The sequence below is a fragment of the Erinaceus europaeus genome, chromosome 5 (genome assembly GCF_950295315.1).
Source record: "Erinaceus europaeus chromosome 5, mEriEur2.1, whole genome shotgun sequence".
Taxonomy (NCBI): Eukaryota; Metazoa; Chordata; class Mammalia; order Eulipotyphla; family Erinaceidae; genus Erinaceus; species Erinaceus europaeus.
The window spans coordinates 122,988,475-123,010,006 of NC_080166.1; the positions used below are offsets into that span (position 1 = coordinate 122,988,475).

The 21,532-nt window shown below is 39.4% G+C and overlaps 1 protein-coding gene and 1 long non-coding RNA gene across 5 annotated transcripts in view; one reads left to right on the forward strand and one right to left on the reverse strand.

Annotated features, from left to right (window-relative positions):
* The window catches only part of LOC132538653 (uncharacterized), a 60,774-nt gene extending 48,081 nt beyond the window's left edge, over positions 1-12,693 (reverse strand). Inside the window, exon 1 of the long non-coding RNA XR_009550015.1 lies at positions 12,566-12,693. This is a non-coding gene — a long non-coding RNA (uncharacterized LOC132538653). The remainder of the gene's footprint in view (positions 1-12,565) is intronic.
* The window catches only part of ADAMTS20 (ADAM metallopeptidase with thrombospondin type 1 motif 20), a 139,839-nt gene that overhangs the window by 13,936 nt on the left and 104,371 nt on the right, over positions 1-21,532 (forward strand). For all 4 annotated transcript variants that reach the window (XR_009550014.1, XM_060191745.1, XM_060191746.1 and 1 more), the window contains exons 3-4: positions 3,389-3,554; positions 14,163-14,422. Coding sequence is in view for 3 of the 4 variants with exons in the window: in XM_060191745.1 (XP_060047728.1) it covers positions 3,389-3,554; positions 14,163-14,422 (426 nt within the window). In the remaining variant the exon portion in view is untranslated. The remainder of the gene's footprint in view (positions 1-3,388; positions 3,555-14,162; positions 14,423-21,532) is intronic.

Genomic DNA, 21,532 nt, shown 5'->3' on the forward strand with positions numbered 1-21,532 from the left:
TTTACCAAAACCAGTTTCAAAACTAGCAGTTTAAAAACATTTATTTTTTGATGTATTAATATATTTTTAAATTTATTTATATTTTGATGTATTAATATTTTAAAACATTTCAGAGAGAGAGCGAGAGAGAGAGAGAGCGCAGGCTCTGGCATATACAGTGCCTGGGATTGGACCTGGGACCTCAGGCTTTTGAGTCCTGTGCTCCATTACTGAGTTATCTCTACAGTATATATTTTAAAATATGTAATTGTTTTATGAGAGAGAGAGAGAGAGAGAGCACACAAGAGTGAGAGAGGACTTAAGTGCCATTTTCAGAGCAAGAGCTCTGGCATCTCACTCTCTCTCTCTCTGCAAATCTGGTGTTATGCTTCTGAACCACCCTTCCAGCCATGAAACCAAAGTCTCTAATGGCATCTTTGCTTACTAATATAATATCTTCCCTGTGAAGGTAGAGAGAGTTGGAATTCAGATGTGTATTGGAAAAACTAAGTGATCGGTAGCTATGTTCCAAAGGCAGGCATGAGAAAATTAAACAAGCTAGAATGTTCATGAAAATACCCAAGAAATAGCTGGATCTGTAGTAAATATCATCTTTTATACATTATAACTTCACTATATGTAGAGTTTTGTGAAGTTTTAATAAATATATTGTATCCTATCATATTAGCACATCACCTTATTTGTTCCTATTTTACTCTTCAGTATTAAGAGAAAGGCAGAAAAAATCATGTGTGTGTGTGTGTGTTTCAGACTGTTTTTTAAAACATTTTGCTGGGACTTGGTGCCTGCACTGTGAGTTCACTGCTCCTGAAGACCATTTTTTCCCATTTTGTTGCCCTTGTCGTGGTTATTATTATTGCTGTTGATGTTGCCAGATAAGACAGAGAGAAATGGAGAGAGGAGGGGAAGACGGAGAGGGGGAGGGAAAGACAGACACTTGCAGACCTGCTTCACCGCTTGTGAAGTGACCCCCCCTGGAGGTGGGGAGCCGGGGGCTCAAACCGGGATCCTTATGTATTGCTTTGGGTTTAGAATTACTCTAAGACCTTTTAGTCTTCCAGTTAGTGCTTTGACTTTCCTTCCTCATGCCACTTCTCTTAATTTTATGATTCACCCTATGGGGCCACCATCAGAATGTTGTTTTCGACAGGTTATGTTGTTTTCGCCGGGCTGGCTTCACGGGCGGGTAACAGACGACCAGGGACTCATGGCTGGGCTGTAGGCAGTATCTCTTTATTCATGCAGGGCGCGGCACAATCTAAGACGAGCTAAGCTAAACTCAAGTACCCTAAAACTCACAATGCTGTCTTTATATATACTTGCCAAGTAGGGTGGAAACAGGATGTGACATAGAGAGGGTGGAGAGAAAAGTGACTGGTGAAAATCAGAGTGTGACAAAGGGGGCGGAGCAGGCGAGAATCCTATCACTGAACCACCAATGCCCTGGAGGGAGTGCTTTATGTAAAAGTGATTTATGTAAATAGACCAAAGCTTTGAATGGGATTAAATCTATCCCTATATAGGCATATGGTTAAGCAGAAGCCAGGGGGAGCTGGCATACTATCCAACATCAGAATACTTCAGCACATTCTAAGATAAAATGCAAAGTAAATAACTTACATTGAGGGGCGCTGTCCATGGAAAAGCAGGCAGTGCCCCACCCACATGAGCTGTCTTGCTGGCTCTCCATGTGTATGTGTTTGTTTGTGTATACACACATATACATAAATATAGCATCTATTTTACTGTTGTTTCTTTTTTTCTTTTTTTCTTCCATTTTTATTGGGTGGTTAATTGCTTACAGTGCAGTTGTTGACTCATGGGTATAATTTCTCATCTCCTCATGATAGGTGTCTATAAAATACTCCTACTCCCGACTTATGTATATATATGTGTGTGTGTATATACACACATATGTATACATATACACATATATGTACACACATATATCTTTTTACAAGTTTAGAGTCTTTTCTCTATTGCTTTTTATTAGTGAACTTACTAATATTTTAATGGATTTTGATTCATAGTTAGAATGACCTCATCAAATGAAACGTAAATTTTATTTGTTAGCTTTTTAAAAGCTTATTGGATAGAAACAACCAGAAATTGAGAGGGAGGGGGGAGGGGGGCAGACAGACACAGAGTCACCTGCAACATTGCTTCACCACTTGCAAAGCTTTCCCCCTGCAGGTGGGACTACGGGCTTAAATTCTGGTCCTTGCACATTGTAACATGTGCTTTCAGCCAAGCACACCACCACCCATTCCCCTCACCTGAAACTTACAGTATTCTCTGATACTCTGTGTGACCCGCACCCCTTCCTCCCAGCCCATCTTCAAACACACAGACCACCAACAGTTGCCACCATGCCTCTCCCATTCCTACCTGGCCTGCTGTCTTAACAACTGTACTGTAAACTGTTATCCTCCCAATATAATGATTTAAAAAGCCCTCACAAGTTGTATGCATATATGGATTTACTTATTGAGTGAGCCTGTGGCATGGCTTAATTCTAGTATCAGGTGCTACTAGAGATTCAACCTGCAGCCTCTGTGACCTCAGGCATGCATGTCCTGTGCTCTGATTGGCTCAGGTACTTCCCTAACCCCCAGTCTACATTAAAAATCATGGGAGGGGAAATGGTTAATGGTTTGCAGTACAGTTGACATACGGGTACACCTTCTCATCTCCCCATAATAGGTGTGTGCAAAACACTCTTACCCACAACTTGGGTCCTTTTCTGCCATCATGGACCCCCACTCCTGCCCTAGCCTCTCCCTACCTTCCTTCCTCAGAGTCCTTTACTTTACATTTTTAAGTCTGATACTACATAGACCAGGACAAACTGACCTTTCTTCTAGAACATTCCTTACAGTTTCTCATTTTGTGGCCTTTGCATATGACATTTTTTATATCTGGAATGTCTGTCACCTCAGCTTTATCCCTGACAGTGGGGAGAGGAGAGTGAGCCAGGGAAAGGCAGCTTTATGTTTAGTCAATGGCATTTAATGAGAGATTCTGACTTCGCTGGGCAGAAGACCTCACCAGTGTGTCCTGGAACCCCACCTCTCCAAAACCCTACCTTACTAGGGAAAGATAGAAACAGGTTGGGAGTACAGATTGACCTGCTAACTCTCATGTTCAGTGGAGAAGCAATTACAGAAGCCAGACCTTCCATCTTCTGCACCCCGGAATGATTCTTGGTCTCTGCTCCCAGAGGGATAAAGAATAGGGAAGCTTCTAATGGAAGGGGTGGGATGCAGAACTCTGATGGTGGGAACTGTGTGGAGTTGTATTCCTCTTATCCTATGGTCTTCATCTGCGTGCTCATTCTTGGGATGAACACCAAGCGTTTTCTTTGTGACAAAAAAACTTCTGTTTTTAGATGGGCACATTTAAAGCACATGATGGTGAGTATTTCCTCGAACCTGTGATGAAGGCAGATGGGAGTGACCATGAAGATGATGACTACAGCAAGCCGCATCTCATATACAGACAGGAATTAAAGAAGAGCTCTGCTCTGCAGCCTCACAAGCCTTGTGACACTTCAGGTACATGAGGAAATGAAATTTCTTGGTTACATTGCACTTGGTTTAAACAGTGGCCGTTTTTCTTGAATTTGCCCATTTTTCTTGAATTTGAAAGTCTACACCAATTTAATGCAACCTGCAGCCTCTGTGACCTCAGGCATGCACATCCTGTGCTCTGATTGGCTCAGGTACTTCCCTAACCCCCAGTCTACATTACAAATCATGGGAGGGGGACTTGACTGAGAATTCTGTAGGTATTATCTAATGTCTGTGGACAATTTCACTGAAATAGATTGTACCAAATTGTCCACACACAAAAAAAGTCATGCTAGCATGACTTTTCTCTGCAGAATTTAGCTAATTAATACATATCTCAGCCTTAGTGACAAAAAACACTGTCTTCAGTTTTTAAAAAAAATATTGTATTAATTAATTTTGGATAAAGACAGAGAAATTGAGAGAGGAAGAGGAAATAGAAAGGAAGAGAGACTGATACACATCTGTAGTCCTGCTTCACTACTTGTGAGGTTTCCTCCTTGTAGATGGGGACTAGGGGCTTGAACCTGAGTCTGTGTGTGTGTGTGTGTGTGTGTGTGTATTTTATTTTTTGCTGTGAGTATTTTGGTCCACGTTCCCTGCTTTTCAAAATACCTTTCACGAGTCTATTCTTCCAGCAATAAATGAGAGAACTGTATGCTTCAGTTTTTCTGTAACATTCAGATTACTGGTGACTTAGAATGGTAGAATCTAGGACAAATAGCTTTCTATCAAGTGTTATCACATTGCACAGCACAGTGTATGTTGCATGCATGCTGTATGTACAAAGGGTTATGTCCATATGCCCGTATGTACACATGAAACTTTATTCTTCACAGAAAGGCACAATAATTTGGTGGGGAAAAGCACCTGCAGTAATCATCGAAATATATAATCTAGACAAAAAAGGGGGATTAGCAAGGATTTATTTGAGAATGTAGGTGTCCCTAACCTGCAGTTGTAAACACTGTGATGTCATCTGTTCTGGGGCATAGTGATAAGTAGGCCTTTGAAGGTTTCCCCTGGGAATGCACTTCTTAACCTTTGCTATTAGAAAAGTGCTGTCTGTGCTGGAGTGGTTCTCACTGTGTCCAAGGCCGTGTTTTAACTCTACTGACATAATAGATGCCTTTCTTATGCTTTTACTGTGACCATAAGGGTTTCATTTTTATGGCTTCAAAGAAAACACATATGGGTACAGCTCCACAATGGAAGCCTGGAGAAGGCAGCTCACGCTTGTTCTGGCCTATCATTCATGAGCAGCTTGTTTAATGAACTGCTTAGCTTCTTCAGAAGAAACCCACCAGACAGACACTGTGAACGCGGACATGTTTCACATAATGATGTGCAGGGATCTGCATTCACAGTCAGTCAGGGTTTATTATTAAGGAGGAACTGGTTCAGAAAAGCTGGCCTCTCCTGTGAAAATGATGTTTTGTGCTAAAGAGTTACAAATGAAAGCCAACTAGACTGCTATGGGACTTTTCTTTTAATTCATTGTCATTTTTCCCTCATAGCATTTATTCACTAAAATAGGAAACAGCAGTAGTTATTCTTTTCTGTTCTTTATTGTATCAGAAAAAGAGGCAACTTGACACACATATGTTTTATGACTTAAAGTCAATCACTTATATGGCCTTTGTAATCTTTCTATGGAAGCTTCACCACCTCAGGTTGACTCTTTTTTTTTTGGTAGAGAAAGAGAGAGTATGTGAAAGAGAGAAAGAAGCAGAAAGAAAGGGGAAGACACCACAGCATTAAGATCTCCCCAGTGAACTGGGGGCTGGGTTTGAACCTGACTCATACATGGGAAGCGAGTACGCTATCCAGGTGAGCTCTTTTGCCGACCTTAAACAAGTAGTTGTTGATCACCATTTTGCTGGTTCAAGTTGAGACGCATAGAAAGTAAAGAATGGGGAGTCCAGCGGTAGTGCAGCGGGTTAAGCACACGTGGCGCAAAGACCAAGGACTGGCAGAAGGATCCCGGTTCAAGCCCCCGGTTCCCCACCTGCAGGGGAGTCGCTTCACAGGCGGTGAAGTAGGTCTGCAGGTGTCTGCCTTTCTCTCCCTCCTCTGTCTTCCTCTCCTCTCTTTATTTCTCTCTGTCCTATCTAAATAACAACAACAAGGGCAACAAAAGGGAAAATAAATAAATTTAAAAAAAAGTAAAGAATGTAATTAGCAAAATGTTAGTTGAGGCTTATTTCCTTCCCAGTTCATACACTGTTCAGAAATCTTTTCAGGAGCTTACATACCCAAAAGGCAAAACATTTAGGAGATTTCTTTATGCAGGTGGACTTAGCAGGAAAGGAAACACGTTTTTTCTCCCCTATTTCCATTGATGATTTTTATTCACTGTGAACCTAAAGTGTCACAAATCATTGTGGCTTCAGTCTTGGTGAATTAAGTTAAATTGTTTACAATATCAGTATTTACCATGTGCCTTGTTGCCATACATATTTTATTTGATAACAAAATCTAAACATCCTGCTGGACTGTCACAAAAGTCATGCCATATTTTTCTATGCAAAAGTGCATAATTTTTCCTAAATCCAATATTATTGATGTTAGGCTGCCATGTAAATATCAGGTGCATTTGAAATAAAATCTGCCGGGATAGCCTGAGGGTGCTTCTTCCTGAGCTAGTGCTCTCTGGGTTGGAGAGAACTCAACTGGAGCCGATCTAGGACTCGTGCCGCACTAACTTCGCAGGAGATACACTCTGGAACCCTCGGAGCCGGAAAGCAATTTCCAAGTGTCTTTAATCAGAAGAGCAGCTGTTTTTGTACTGTCCAAGTAGGGTGGAAACAGGATGTGACATAGAGAGGGTGGAGCAAAAAGTGACTGGTGGAAGATCAGGGTGTGACAAGGAGAGGATCAGGGTGTGACAAGGAGAGGGGGCGGAGCAGGTGAGAATTCTACCACTAAACCACCAATGCCCTGGAGGGAGTGTGGTGCTTTATGTAAATGTAAAAGTGATTTATGTAAATAGACCGCTTTGAATGGGATCAAACCAATCCCTATATAGGCATACCGGTGCTTGGTTAAGCAGAAGCCAGGGGGAGCTGGCATAGTACCCAACAAAAATCCATTAGGAATGTCAAAATAGGGGGCTGGGCAGTAGTGCAATGATTGTTTCTAAGACTCTTCTAGAACTATGGTGATTTTTATTTTGGGTAGGGAGTTTTTGTAAATAGGGTAGAACTATCCTCCAGCAATCTTAGGAACTTTGAACCATTATTAAATTGCTAATAAAAATGGAAAAAACTATTTAATCTCCATTCTTAAGAATTCATAGACATTATTCTAAGTCAGAAACAAAGAAATAACAACAACAACAACAAAGTGGGGAGGGAAAGCAACTGCCAAACTGAAGCCTATATCAAATCTATGTGGGATTTGCCTTAATCAGGTAGGTAAGATGACCTACAGAGACCATTATTTTTGAGGGGTGAGTTTATTACTTCCCAGTGCCCACTTGGGAAACTTCTAGGTTGTCAAGAGGCAAAGGAGTGAGGGGAAAGTGTGGCAGAAGGCTTTACGATGGAGGTGGGAAATTGTTAGAGCAGGCCATCTCTTTAGGAAAGAGGGAAACACAGACACTGAGGTTTGGAGGGTTTGGGGTCTGACTCTAGAACTCTGCTGAAAGCCAGACTGAGAGAGCAGAGGGAATGCACTTGGACAGTTTGGTCCTGTGATGAGTGGTTAGTAGTTGGTCAATTATTCCATCTATAAAAGCTGGTTAGAACAGGGGTACAGGCAAGAGACATTAGAGAGTATTTGCATCTTTAAAGTTCTAATGTGTGAAGAGACTGGGGAGTAAGGAGAGATGAGGACTAGGAAGACAGAAAGGTAGATCCAACAGGACTAAATTTTTTTGTTTTTCTTTAAAGATAAAAAAAATTACTTACTTATTCCCTTTTGTTGCCCTCTTTTTATTGTTGTAGTTATTATTGTTGTTGTTATTGATGGTGTCATTGTTGGATAGGACAGAGAGAAATGGAGAGGAGGGAAGACAGAGGTGGAGAGAAAGATAGACACCTGTAGACTTCCTTCACCGCCTGTGAAGTGACTCCCCTGCAGGTGAGGAGCCGGGGGCTCAAACCAAGGTCCTTATGTGGTCCTTGCGCTTTGAGCCACCTGCGCTTAACCCACTGCACTACCACCCGACTCCCAGGACAAAATGTTTTTGAGGCTCTTCCAACGGTACTGGGCGTACAAAGTTAAAATTTTTTTTTCTTGATTCAACTTGGGTTTGTGACATTATAAAAGTCCAGAAGTGTGGCTTCTACACCTGCTTGGCGTATCACTCACTACACCCTTCCACTCCAAGTTCCAGTGCCATCTCACCAAAATGTACTCTCTACCTACCCTCCCCACAGAACATTTTATTTATTGAAATCTTTATTATCAGAGAGAGGGAGAATGAGAAGATGGGCGAGTGAGAGAGACCAGATGACCGTTCAGCTCTGGTACGAAGTGGTGCCAAGGATAGGACCTGTGACCTCTGGGGCCTCAGGCGTGCAAGTTGGGCATACTAATAGGTTCCGCGATTTCCCTAGTTAGGGAGAACATTTTAAAGTAGATTTGTTATGTGTCACATGGAGTATTGCTCACCTGGCATGATAGTGTTACTTTTTTTAAAGATAATTTTTAATTAATATTTAGAGGCTAAAGGTGGGAAAAGTGAATCAAAACATGAAGCTATCTTGTGACCAAAAGATTAATCCTCTGCTGTATGTTTTGAGAACTTAACTTCTCTGACTTCGATCTCTTGTAGGCTGTAAGTAGTGCATTTACTCCACTTGCTAATTAAGTGAATCTAACCAGTAGGGCTTCCTGAATCAGATGCCTCACAGCTACAAGTACCTGCAGAGATACTAGAAAGGAGTGAGGCACTGAAGTATTCATTGTCCAAGGGAATATACGTACCTTTTGCAAAGAAATAAGTAAAGCAGCAAGCATGACTAGATTTGTTGCACAGACACTGAAAACTTTTTAGGTGAGGAAAAATTAGTTGACTAATTTAATAAATATAAATATTGGTGGCTGAATTTTATTTACTAGTCTCCCAGTTTTCAGTCTCTTTCTCTCTCCTTTTTTTTGTTTAAAGCACCACTCAGCTCTGGCTCATGGTGGTGTGGGGGATTGAACCTAGGACTTTAGAGCCTCAGGCATGAGAGTCTCTTGGCATAACCATTATGCTATCCACCCTTGCCCACAATGGAATATTAACTCGTCTTTAAAATACACCGTGTTTCTACTTTTCTCTTTTTCCTCTCCTAAGAATTTTCTTCCTTTTTTAAACGTTAATTTTGTTACATATGGGAAAGAGTTTCCCATGAGGAGGAGGAGGAAGAGGAGCCATGATGTTACAAACAATGTATTGAACGGACATCAAGCATGAAGTCTGGTGCTTATTTGGCTGTGCTGTTTTCCCAGCTACAAACTAAGATATTTCTGTCTTTGGATCACTTTCTATGTTGACACTCCTGTGTAAAATTTTTAGTCCTTAAGACTAGAATTTCTGTGAGATTTTACTTGATGACAGTGTAAGCATTCCTTGCTAGAATTAACTGCATCTCCCCTTGTGACTCCACAAGCTCACTCTTCAAGGGTCTGTGTGTGGCTCTGTGTTTCCTCTGCTGTGCTATGCTCTTACTGCGCCTTTAGGAAATTTCTCTCTGGGCATTTCCTTCACAGTGAGAGATGCCTGCTAGGAAGGGGGAAAAAAAACTTTGCTGTAAAGATGAGTTCATTTAAATGCTTAAGTGCAAGGTGTGCTTTATAGAAATAAAAATTCAGAGTCATTAGTCTATGGCTCGTGTACTAATTATAACTAATTACAAACTTGCTTTATTGAAAATTGCTATGAAGCTCTTTCGTAATTAGCAGCTTGTGCTTTCTTTTATGGTTAATGTCCCTCTTTGTAATTTTATAAGTTTAAGTATCACCTTTGGAATCTCTGTCAATAATAGCTTGCAATTTAGGGACTGTGTTGCTTATTTTGCACACAATGTGTACTATCTTGTATTGTTTCAAAATCTGTTCTGTGTCTATAGTATTCCAGATATCAGTTTTTAGGTTCTGTATTTATGTTTCCTTAAGTAAATGGTTACTCCCCCCCCTCCAGCAACGAATGCTATGTTATGTCTGCAGTGACTTCTGCATAAGTAGGTAAAGGAATTGTTGGTTCCAAAATAAGTTTTTCTGTTAACAGGCAGGTGTGTAAGATGAGATTCATTCAGAAGATGATTTGGGGTGGTTTTCTCAGGAGACAGACCCTGCTCAGAAGTGCAAATATGAGAGGGCTTACTTAAGAAAAGAACACATTATCCCTCAAATGAGTGGGAACTATTAGCTGGGAAAGGAGAGTGAGTGAGAATAATTCCAGATGGAAGCAGACACCAGGGGGGATTGTTGGTTCCAGAATAGTGCAGTTACATGAGGGAAGGGAGTTGGAGGGGAGGAGTTTTTCTGGGAGTCTAGCTAACGTATCTGTGGGAAGGTCCAGGAAGTGGGACCTAGCGAGAAAATACATTTACAACCTCTGGCTTGTGGGGGCACTGAAGAGTGAACCCGGGACCTTAGAGCCTCAGGCATGAAAGTCTTTTGTATAACCGTTATGCTATATCCCCCCAGCCTTATCTGTTATGAAAAATAATAGAAAAGTTACAATTGTAAAAATTCTGGGATTCCTTCCAAGGCATTGAAAGGAGCTTTGTGAAAAGACCTGAAATTTAAGCTGTGTTAGGTTCGTGGTGAATCTTACGCAGTACGTAAGACCAGTGTAAGTGGTATTAACAGCCATGCTTATAACTTGAGCATCAGAGCTAATGTAGGATTTTGAACAGTAAACAGTTTAATCCATAGTTTATTTAGAATTTTTATTTTGAGTGGATGTAGAATTTTATCAGCACTTTTGCTCAACGTATACCAAGATGATTGATCATATATATTTTTTCCTTTACTCAGTTCATTTATTTTCAAGTGACAGTCTGTATTCTTGTTTATAATGCTTTCTTTAAAATTTTTGCATCATTGTGCATAGATGAATTTGGTTTGCAGTCTTCCCCTTATTGTATGGGAAAAGAGCAAGGGAGATGAGGATTTATTGCAAGGAATGCTTAATACAAACCAGGCTACATAAGGGATATTAAGGATGTCCTCAATTATGTTTAAGACTCCTGGTATTCTTTTAGGTTTACTCAACAAGTTAAAGGAAAGGAATAAAATTAACACAGATCATTTATGGAGAGCAACAAATCTGAGTTTTGTATCTAAACTATTAGTTAATCAGGGCTGGGGAGATGGTTATGTAAAAGATTGAATTTGTTTAAAGAAGTAAAAGCGACAGTTCATTCACATCTTTATATGCCAATGAACTTACTAATTGAATACTTAAATATTTTTTCAAAAGTAATATAGTGAGAATTTAGATGGTCATGCAATCTGAAGCTTTTGAACTTATGAATGAATATGTATATTTTCTTTTTAAGATATTTTACTTTATTATTTGAGAGAGAGAGAGAGAGAGAGAGAGAGAGAGAGAGAGAGAGAGAGAGAGACAGAGAGAGAGAAAGAGAGAGGCCACAGCACCCTTTTAACTCTGGTTTATGGTGCTGCTGGGGATTGAAACCAGTGTGTCTGTTTTCTGCTGCTGATCCATCCAAGAGTCCTTGATTCTGTTTGTTAAAGGAATTCTGGGCTAATCAGCTTTTAGCTGGGGCCCATGTGTTGTCTTCCTGAGAATGCAGAAGAAAGGGTATCTACTCTATAGTACTTCCCATTGTGTACTCTGTCCTGCCAGCTCACACAGCCAAAGGAACTAGTTGGGTGAGTTTCCAGTGCTCTCTTCTCTCAGGGTCACTAGAATGAAAGGACAACCTTAGATCTGTGTCAGGTCGACATAAGGTAGAGCTCCATGTCTTCAGATCCCAAATGTAGCTTACTTCTCTGATGCTATAATGAGAAGAGGAGTGGATAGGCTCCATATTTGCAGGAAGATGAATAGCTAACCTCACTTCTAGTTTTCGAGGAGGAAGCATTTTCCATGATGACTCTGGTTACTAAATTCTTAACATTCTGCACACATTACCACACAAGACTTTTGGTAGAGTCATGAGGTAGGGAATTCAGATATAATAATTGAGGGTGTGATCACTGGTATTAAGGAAATCTGAATTCATGTCTTTGCTATGCTCCTTACTCAGCTGGTGTCTGTTGAAACTTCATGTAACCTGACTCATATGTCTGTTTGTTAAATGTGCACTGTAATAGTGACTGATTCAGGGCTGCATTGTGGACTAAAGATGTGATGCTCTTCTTAGCTGGCCATAGGCAAGTCATAATCTCTGGCACATTCATTACTTGTAAATGGGGCTTTACTGAAATAATGCACTGTGGAGTGTTTTATAAACAGTATATCATGAGTCTATAATACTGGTTGAGATCTCTACTAACATTGACAATTCATATAACATTGTAGATAATATATGTTACTTGATATATGTATATACATATATATCACTTCTTTTCTTTTTAGATTTTCTTTTATTACCGTTATTTATTTATTGGATAGAGATAGCCAGAAATTGAGAGAGGGAGAAAGGGAGAGATACCTGCAGCACTGCTTCACCACTTGTGAAGCTTTCCCCCGTAGGTGGGGGCCGGGGGCTTGAACCTGGGTCCTTGCACATTGTTTCATGTGCACTACCACCCAGACCCTTATATCTCTACTTTATGCAATCATCTATTGACGGGCACTTCTGTTATCTACATAGCTTAGCAATTACAAATCATACAGCATGGATATTTTTAGCACTTTGTATTCTTTTTTTCTTTCTTTTTTAATATTTATTTTATTTATTTATTCCCGTTTGTTGCCCTTGTTGTTTTATTGTTGTAGTTATTATTGTTGTTGTCGTTGTTGGATAGGACAGAGAGAAATGGAGAGAGGGAGGGGAAGACAGAGAGGAGGAGAGAAAGACAGACACCTGCAGACCTGCTTCACCGCCTGTGAAGCGACTCCCCTGCAGGTGGGGAGCCGGGGTTCGAACCGGGATCCTTATGCCGGTCCTTGTGCTTTGCGCCACCTGCGCTTAGCCCGCTGCACTACAGCCTGACTTCCCGCACTTTGTATTCTTAGACATTATTATTAGCTTTAAATGGTGTTATTGTGCTTCCAAATATTCAATGTTGCTGTAAGGATTATATACACCTAAGAAATTTTTGGGGGACCAGGAGGTGGTATATACCTGGTTAATCACTCACATAATAGTGTGCAGTGACCCAGGTTCAAGCCCCTGGTCCTCACCTGCCAGGGGAAAGCCTCACAAATGGTGAAGCAGGGCTGCAGGTGTCTCTCTGTTTTCTCTCCCCTCTCAATATCTCTCTGTCTCTATCCAATAATCAATAGATAAAATATTTTTAAAAAGAAATTTTAGGTATCTTATATTCTTTTTAAAATTTTTATTTATTATTGGATAGAGATAGAAATTGAGAGGAAGGGGAGAGATAGAGATGGAGAGATACTTGCAGCCGTGGTGCACCACTCATGAAGCTGTCCCCCTGCAGGTCGGGACCAAGGGCTTGAACCTGGGTCCTTGCACACTGTAATGTGAGCACTTAACCAGGTGTGCCACTGCCTGGCCCCATATTTTATATTCAAATGGGCAGATTATCATTGTTGCCTAATGTTTATTTTTGATGTTTGGGTTGGGTCAGAATTTATTATGATTCACAGTACTTTTGTTATTAATAAGGGCAAAACATTATTTTAGCATATGGCCACGGACTATGAATAGACAAACACTGCAGTAAAGTGATGCAACTGAATTGGCAAGTGAACTTTGAATAATAAATAGGCACTTACTAAGGTTTTTGGAGAGGTTCCTAGGGCTACGGACTTAGCTCACTGGGTAAGGGTGTGTGCCTTGGCCATGCTTGTGGCCCAGGTTTAAGCCCCAGCATCACCTTCTTTCAAAAAGAAGGAAAAGGAAAGACATGGCTTCTGGGTATGGTGGAGTTTTGTAGGTACTAAACCCCAGTGCTAACTTTGATGGCAAGAAAAGAAAAGAAATAAAATAAATAAATTTCTTTGGAGACTTATAGATCCATTTTACTTACTGAGAAAAATCACAAGGTCCTTGATTTATTTTAATTTGATACTCAGTGGTTAAGAAATAGCTTTTGGGTGGAGGGTAGATAGCATAATGGTTATGCAAATGGTCTCTCATACCTGAGGCTCTGAAGTCCCAGGTTCAATCCCCCAAAGCTGAACAGTGTTCTGGTAACAAAAAAAGAACAAAAACAAAAACAAAAACAAAAAAAGCTTTGAATAGTTACAGCTATTGTAATATGATGCTTTTTTTTTTAAATGAAAAAATGTGAACGTTTTATGATTATGGGTAGTACTAGTACTGTAAAAGATTTAAAAATACCTTCTATTTTATCATTACATTATTTTACACTGGGAACAGAAGTGTATTTATTCATTTATTTATTTTGCTGCTCTATTTTGTATGGTTTTCTGGGTCACATCAAGTTTAATGGCTTCATATTTTTTTCTTTCCTTTCCTCTGCCCCACCTAGAAAGTCAAGTAAAGAAAATCACTTTACCTTTTCATAACTACAGCAACATGGATGAAGATATTAATTTAAAGAGGGAAACGGTTTCACGACTCTTGGCGAGAAATGTCTCATTAGAAGATGAAAGAAGTCAGTTACATTCCAGGAAAAAGCGTTTCCTATCCTATCCAAGATATGTGGAAGTCATGGTTACAGCTGATGCCAAAATGGTCCATCATCATGGTCACAATTTGCAGCACTACGTGTTAACACTGATGTCGATTGTAAGTAAAACTAGCAATCTCTTTACATTTCCTAAAGTGGTTCAGCTTTTTAAAATTTCTTTTCCTTTACATAATTTATTTACTAATTTATTTTAGACAGGAAGATAAATTGAGAAGGGGGTCATAGAGATGGAGAAAGACACATCTGTAGCACCGCTTCACTGCTTCTGAAACTTCTTTCTCTGCAGATGAGGACTGGGGCTTGAACCCACTGGGTCTTTGACCCACTCGATGTGTGTACTCTACGAGGTGTGTCACTGTCTATCCCCACTGTTGGCAGTTTTTCACGTTTATTTTAAAACATAATTTTTCATATATCAAACTATATATAGATTTTAAGCCCAAAATATTGTTTAATTGAGATTTAGATGAATGTCTCAATCATGTCATTTTCAATGGATCATTTTCTGAAACACTGAAAACTTTCTAAAACTACTTCATAGACAATGCTTGAATTATTCCTTACTTCATCACATAACTAGTTTCTGCCCCCTAGTGGCCAGGAAGAGTCTAGTAAGATCTCACAAGCCATTTATTTTTTTATTTTATTTATTTTTATTTTTATTTATAAAAAGGAAACATTGACAAAACCATAGGATAAGAGGGGTACAACTCCACACAGTTCCCACCACCAGAACTCCATATCCTATCCCCTGATAGCTTTCCTATTCTTTAACCCTCTGGGAGTATAGACCCAGGGTCATTATGGGGTGCAGAAGGTGGAGGGTCTGGCTTCTGTAATTGCTTCCCTGCTGAACATAGGCGTTGACAGGTCGATCCATACTCCCAGCCTGTCTCTCTCTTTCCCTAGTGGGGCAGGGCTTTGGGGAAGCGGAGCTCCAGGACACATTGGTGGGGTTGTCGGCCTAGGGAGGTCCAGTTGGCATCATGTTAGCATCTGGAACCTGATGGCTGAAAAAAAAAGTTAACATATAAAGCTAAACAAACTGTTGATTAATCATGAACCTAAAGACTGGAATATTGCAGATGAAGACTTGGGGGTCTCCGTTTTGTAGATAGCTAGTAGGCCTATTTTAGTTATATTCCAAAAGGCCCATGACTACTGTTTTTTTTCTTTTTCTTTTCTTTTTCTGAACCTGACCTCTGATATGCAGGTGGACCCAAGTTACTGTCTAGGGTAGATGATGTCATGTTTGGAAAAAGGGCTAGAAAGTTGGATCAGGAAATAGAATAGCTCCCAGATATGGGAAAGGTATATAAATATTGTTGACTATAGACCCCATCAGTTTCATTTGGGGCCCATACTTACCTGGCAGAGGAAAGACCATGATCAGGCAGGTGGTTTTCCCAGGGTGAGACTTGTCCATTGTACTCTCAAGCCTTTTAATTTGAACTCTTACCTTTCTTTCTTTTTTCTTTCCTTCTTTCCTTTCCTTTCTTTCTTTCTTTCTTTCTTTTTTTTTTTTTTTTTTTTTTTTTTTAGCATAGAGGGGAGGGCATATATCCTTACTACTGCAGTATTTGCCAGATCAAATTAGGACAAAGGGAGAGTATTTTGAATTGTCAATGTGTTTATGAAATAAAAGCATAGGCTAATACTTCAACACCCTTGTTAGCAAATTTGGGGCATGAAGTCATAGTAGTTATGGGTACTTGATCTGATTATTATCTTTGTCCAGCAATAATGGTGCCAGTATCCACAGAACAGAATTTTCTATAAAGGATTTATTTATAGCTTGAGAAAGAAAGGCAGAGACAAAGAGGAGGGGAGGAATGGGGTGAACCTGTGACCGTCTGCACATTTAATCTTTATTACAAAGTTTGTCCCTCACAAACTTTTCTCCATGTAGACTTTTCTACTCAAAGATAATTATTTCCCCCTCACACACTTTTATCAGTCAAGTGCCCTCAGAAAGATAATCTTTTCCTCAGAAGTAGCTTTACCTCATCAAGAAACCCTGCCCTCAACCAGAATTCTTCCCCTCAGATTACAATTTCTGTTTGGATTCTTCCCTTTTGTTCTGAGACATGTTCCCTTTCTTCCCAAGACTCTTAACATATCTTCAGTATTCTTAGATCCCAATGTCTCCGTGTTACTTTGTATTTCTGATCCTGCAGTTTCTATTCAAACTCAAGAATGTCTCTCCCAGCACAGTTTTTCCTCAGACATTTTTCCTTTATGAAAGTATCTACTGGGATGCTTCTCATTTCTCTCTAGATTCAGGTCTTTAGAAATCTTCCTTTTCTCCATTGTCCTTACTATTTTCTCCTCAGAAAGTTCCCTTTTATCTTTAGTCCCTGCTTGTTTCTTCTCAGACATTCCCCTTTCCTCTGAGACTCTCCTTTTCACTTTCACCTATTCACTATTCCTCAGATTATTAACTTTTCTTCCCAAACACTAGTTTCTTTCTCTCTTCCCTCTCTCGCTTCCTTCCTTCCTCCCTCCCTCCCTTCCTTCCTTCCTTCCTCCCTCCCTCCCTCCCTCCCTCCCTCCCTCCTTCCCTTCCTTCCTTCCTTCCTTCCTTCATTCCTTCCTTCTTTCCTTCCTTCCTTCCTCCTTTCTTTTCTCTTTATTTTTTTGCCTCCAGGGTTATCGCTGGGACTTGGTACCTGCTCTGTGAATCCACTGCTCCTGTGGCCATTTTTTCCATTTTATTAGTTAAGATAGAAATTGAGAGAGAAGGGGAAGATAGAGAGGGGGAGAGATAGACACCTGCAGACCTGCTTCACAGCTTGTGAAGTGACCCCCCCTGCAGGGGGGGAGCTGGAGGCTCCAGCTGGGATCCTAGAGTTGGTCCTTGTGCTTAGTACTATGTGCTCTTTAAAAAAAAATTATTTATTTATTTATTTTCCCTTTTGTTGCCCTTGTTCTTTATTATTGCTGTAGTTATTATTGTTGTTGTTATTGATGTCGCTATTGTTGGATAGGACAGAGAGAAATGGAGAGAGGAGGGGAAGACAGAGAGGGGGAGAGAAAGAGAGACACCAGTAGACCTGTTTCACCGCCTGTGAAGTGATCCCCTACAGGTGGGGAGCCAGGGGCTCGAACCGGTATCTTTACGCTGGCCCTTGCGCTTTGTGCCACGTGCGCTTAACCCGCTGCGCTGCCGCCCGACTCCCAGTACTATGTGCTCTTAACCCGGTACACTACCATCTGGTCCTCCTACAGTTTCTTTTTAGATTTCCTTTTTTTTTCTTTTTGTTTTGTTTTCTTACACTTTCTTTTTTAATATCTAATCAGTTCGCTATTACTGTAGACACATTGTATTTCTTCACAAACACTGTAATTTTTATTTCAGCTAGAAATTCTGTTGGAGGCAAGCTCACCTGATGCTTCCCTTTTTACTCGAACAAGTCTTTTCTCCTCAGATTTTTCTTTTCACTCTTCCCATGTTCTCAGATTTTTTTCTCTGACACTGCTCCTTTTATCTTAATACTTCCCTTTTCTTCTCAGACTCATTCTTTTTCTCCTCAGACTTTCATTTTTCTATTCACTCTTGCCAGTAGTTCACTTTTCACACACACTACATTTTTTTCCGGACACTAATTCATCTCCAACAGCTTCCTTTTCTTCTTAAACACCTCCTTTTTGCCTCAGATTTCTTTTTTTTCTTCACTCTTTACATATCTCTGAACTTTTCATTGTCTTTTTAGATATTTTCCATAGTTTCCAGAGACTTATCTTTTAAACATTCCCTTTCCTTGTCAGACACATTTCTTTTATCCTGTCACATTTCTTCAGTTACTTCCCTTTTACCTCAAACTGGTTTCTTTCAAGCACTCCTCTCCTCTTTCTCCCCCAGTGCTGTCATTTTATTATTTATTGTTTCATTTTTAATATTTATTTATTGAGGAAATATTGACTTGTATGCTTGTTGTTGCCACAAGGGTACAGTTCCACATTTCCCCAAGACAGGTATCAGTATAATCCATCCTCCACCAAACCATCATCATCAAGACAGGTATCAGTATAATCCATCCTCCACCAAACCATCATCATCAAGACAGGTATCAGTATAATCCATCCTTCACCAAACCATCATCATCAAGACAGGTATCAGTATAATCCATCCTCCACCAAACCACCATCATCTTATTTCACCATAAGGACTTAGGTCCCCAACCTCCCCTTAGTGCCCCCCCTTCCCCTTCTGAGTCCCCAGATCTATTGTGTATAGTCCATTAAGTAATCATCCTGTACTAGCCATTGTTAGAAATTCTCAGTTAATTTCACTATAATGCAAAAATGCCAAGACTCTGTTATTTTCTTTAGATATTATATTTTATCTTAAATCCTATGATTATAGTGCTAGAAAGATATAAGGCATATTTCCTAAACATAGTATCTGGTAATTCATAGTTACAGAGACAAGTAATAAGTGAATAGGTGGTTGAAATAATACTTAAAAAAAAAGAAAGCATGGCATTATAATAGAAATGATATCTAATAGAGACAATTCATAGTATTTTTCTGAAACTGGTACAGATTTGTGTTTTGTTGACTGGAATTTTTAAAAGGACAACAGAGCTTTACATAGAAATTTGTCCTTATGACTTTTTCAACTACAAATCTGTAGTAATTTTCTTGATGTGTAATTATCAAGATGTATAATTATGTATGTGGGTGTTTCATACCCATTATGAAGGAATTTTAATGAGAACATTGACCTGGAGGATGTCAGTTGATATGTAGGAAATTGTATCAATTATATGTGGGATAAACTTTGCAATTATAAATGGTTCAAGGAGATGATAAAAGTGGTGGGTTGAGAATGTAGAGATACTGAAGGAAAATCCTAGACTTTGAAAATGTAACAGATTTTGAAGCATGTTAAATGGAATATTGCTTTGATCATTTTTTAAAATTTTGACTTATTATTGGATAGCGACAGAGAGAAATTGAGAGGGGAGAGAGAGATAGAGAAGAGAGACAGAGAGATACCTTCAGCCCTGCTTCACCACTTGAGAAGCTTTCCCCCTGCAGGTGGGGACCAGGGGTTTGGACCTGGATCACTGCACACTGTAATGTAAGCACTTAACCAGTTGTGCCACTGCCTGATAGCTTTGATATCAGTGCTTTGAAAATAGTGCATAAAAGGAGTAAATTGATGTGAGTAGTTTTTCCCGAGTTTTTTTGGAATAGGAATAGTTCCATGCAGATTTAAAAACAAATTGGTGATTTAAAAAAAAAAAATTTTCTATCTGTATTTTATATAAATATTGGTTCATGTAATCACTTTCTGGAAGATATTTTTAGCATTCCTTGAGATAACTAAGTTCCTGGGGGGTTTTCAAAGCTATAATTTATCAAGGGGAGAGCAGGCCTTTTGACTTCTGGGAAGTAAATCTATTACTATTGGTAAAAAAGTAAAAGGAGACAAAAATTAAGTTTATATAATGATTACGCACCAACTCATTAAGAAGACAGCTCTCTATATATTTGTACCATGCGAAGGAATATCAAAGTATATAAAACAGTTATTAATAGACCTAATGAGAGATATTGGGAGCAGTATAATAACTGGGACGTTTTCATATTCACATCTAAGCACAGATCATCTAAACGAAAAAATAACAAGGGGCTGAGGAGACAGTGCAATGTTTATGCAAAAGACTGATGCCTAAGGCTTTGAGGTCCCAATTTCAATCCCTAGCACCGCCATTAGTCAGAGCTCAGCAGGGCTTTGGTCTTTCTATATTTCTCTCTCATTAAAATAAATATAAATAAATTAATTAATTAAAATAGAAAAAATAACAAGGAAAATGTGCCATAAACCATGTTTAAAGCAGGTGGGTTTGAAACATGCAAAATGTTTTAGTCAATAAAGGAGGAGTAGGCTTTTTTTTCTAAGTGCACATGAAAAAATGTTCAAGGACAGCCCATATATTAGAGTATAAAATGTAAGTTCCATAAATTTATGAAGACTGAAATCATAGCAATGTGATTTCAAAGTATGGAAGTAGAAACCAAACCCCCATAGGCAGCTGAAACCATCTAAAATATATAGAAACTAAGTGACCTGATGTTGAATAACTGTTGGGTTACTGAAAACATCAAAAGAGAACTATATTCTTGAAGACAGCCACAAATGAAGACATACTGTCAGGGCCCATGTGATTCAGCAAAAGTGGTATTAAAAGTTTTTAGAAAAATAGATTTACATCAAGAACTAAGAAAATCCTAAGACATGCTAAGCGTGTTCTTAAAGGAGCTAGAAAAAGAACAAATGAAACCAAAAGCCAGTAGAGGGAAGAATATAATAAAAAAAACAGAGCAGAAATAAAGACAACACCAAACGTCATTGAAACCAAGGACTGGTTCTTTGAAAAGGTGAAGAAACTTGATAGGCACTTAGTTAGGCTTAGGTTTACAAGGAGGAGAGATAACCCTGACAGATGAATCAGAAATGAAAGACTCGCAACAAAACCATTGAAATATCAATAATTATGAGACATCTGTGAATATAAACATGCTAGTAGAAACTGGACAGTCTTGAAGAAGTGGAGAACTAGAAATGGAATCATTCTTAGAGTGCTGTAAACTTCCATGACTGATTCAGGAAGAAATAGGAAAACCGGCCAGCCAAGCCATCCTAAAAAAAAAAAAAAGAATTGCCCCCAAAGTAAAAACTCAGGGTGGGGAGAAGGGTAGATTTTCAGCTCTACTATAGGGGTTTGGGGGGAGGGACACAGACCTTTGGTGGTGGGAATGGTGTTAATATATAAAGAAAAAAATTGAAATAATAACTAAGACACCCCCAGTCCCAACCACATACAAGTCCAGGAGCAGTGAGTTTACCAAACTTCCATGGAAGATCTAACATGTATCAATCAAGCTATTCCCAAAAACTGAGGAGGAGGGAATATCCCAAACACATTTTTATGAGACTAATACTACTCTGATACCAACATAGATAATAACATCTAAAAAAAGAAGAAAACTATGGACGAAGACTCAGAGACAGATACAAAATCCCCAATAAAATCTTAGCAAATCAAAAGGACCTTGGGTTATAACCAAGTATAATTTATCCTGAGGATACAAGATGGTTCATTTCCCCAGCATCAGTACCAGCCAAGTTTATTTTATTATTTATTTTAGGAGAGAGAGAAGTGCAGAAGGGAGAGATAAGAACACTGTTCAACTCT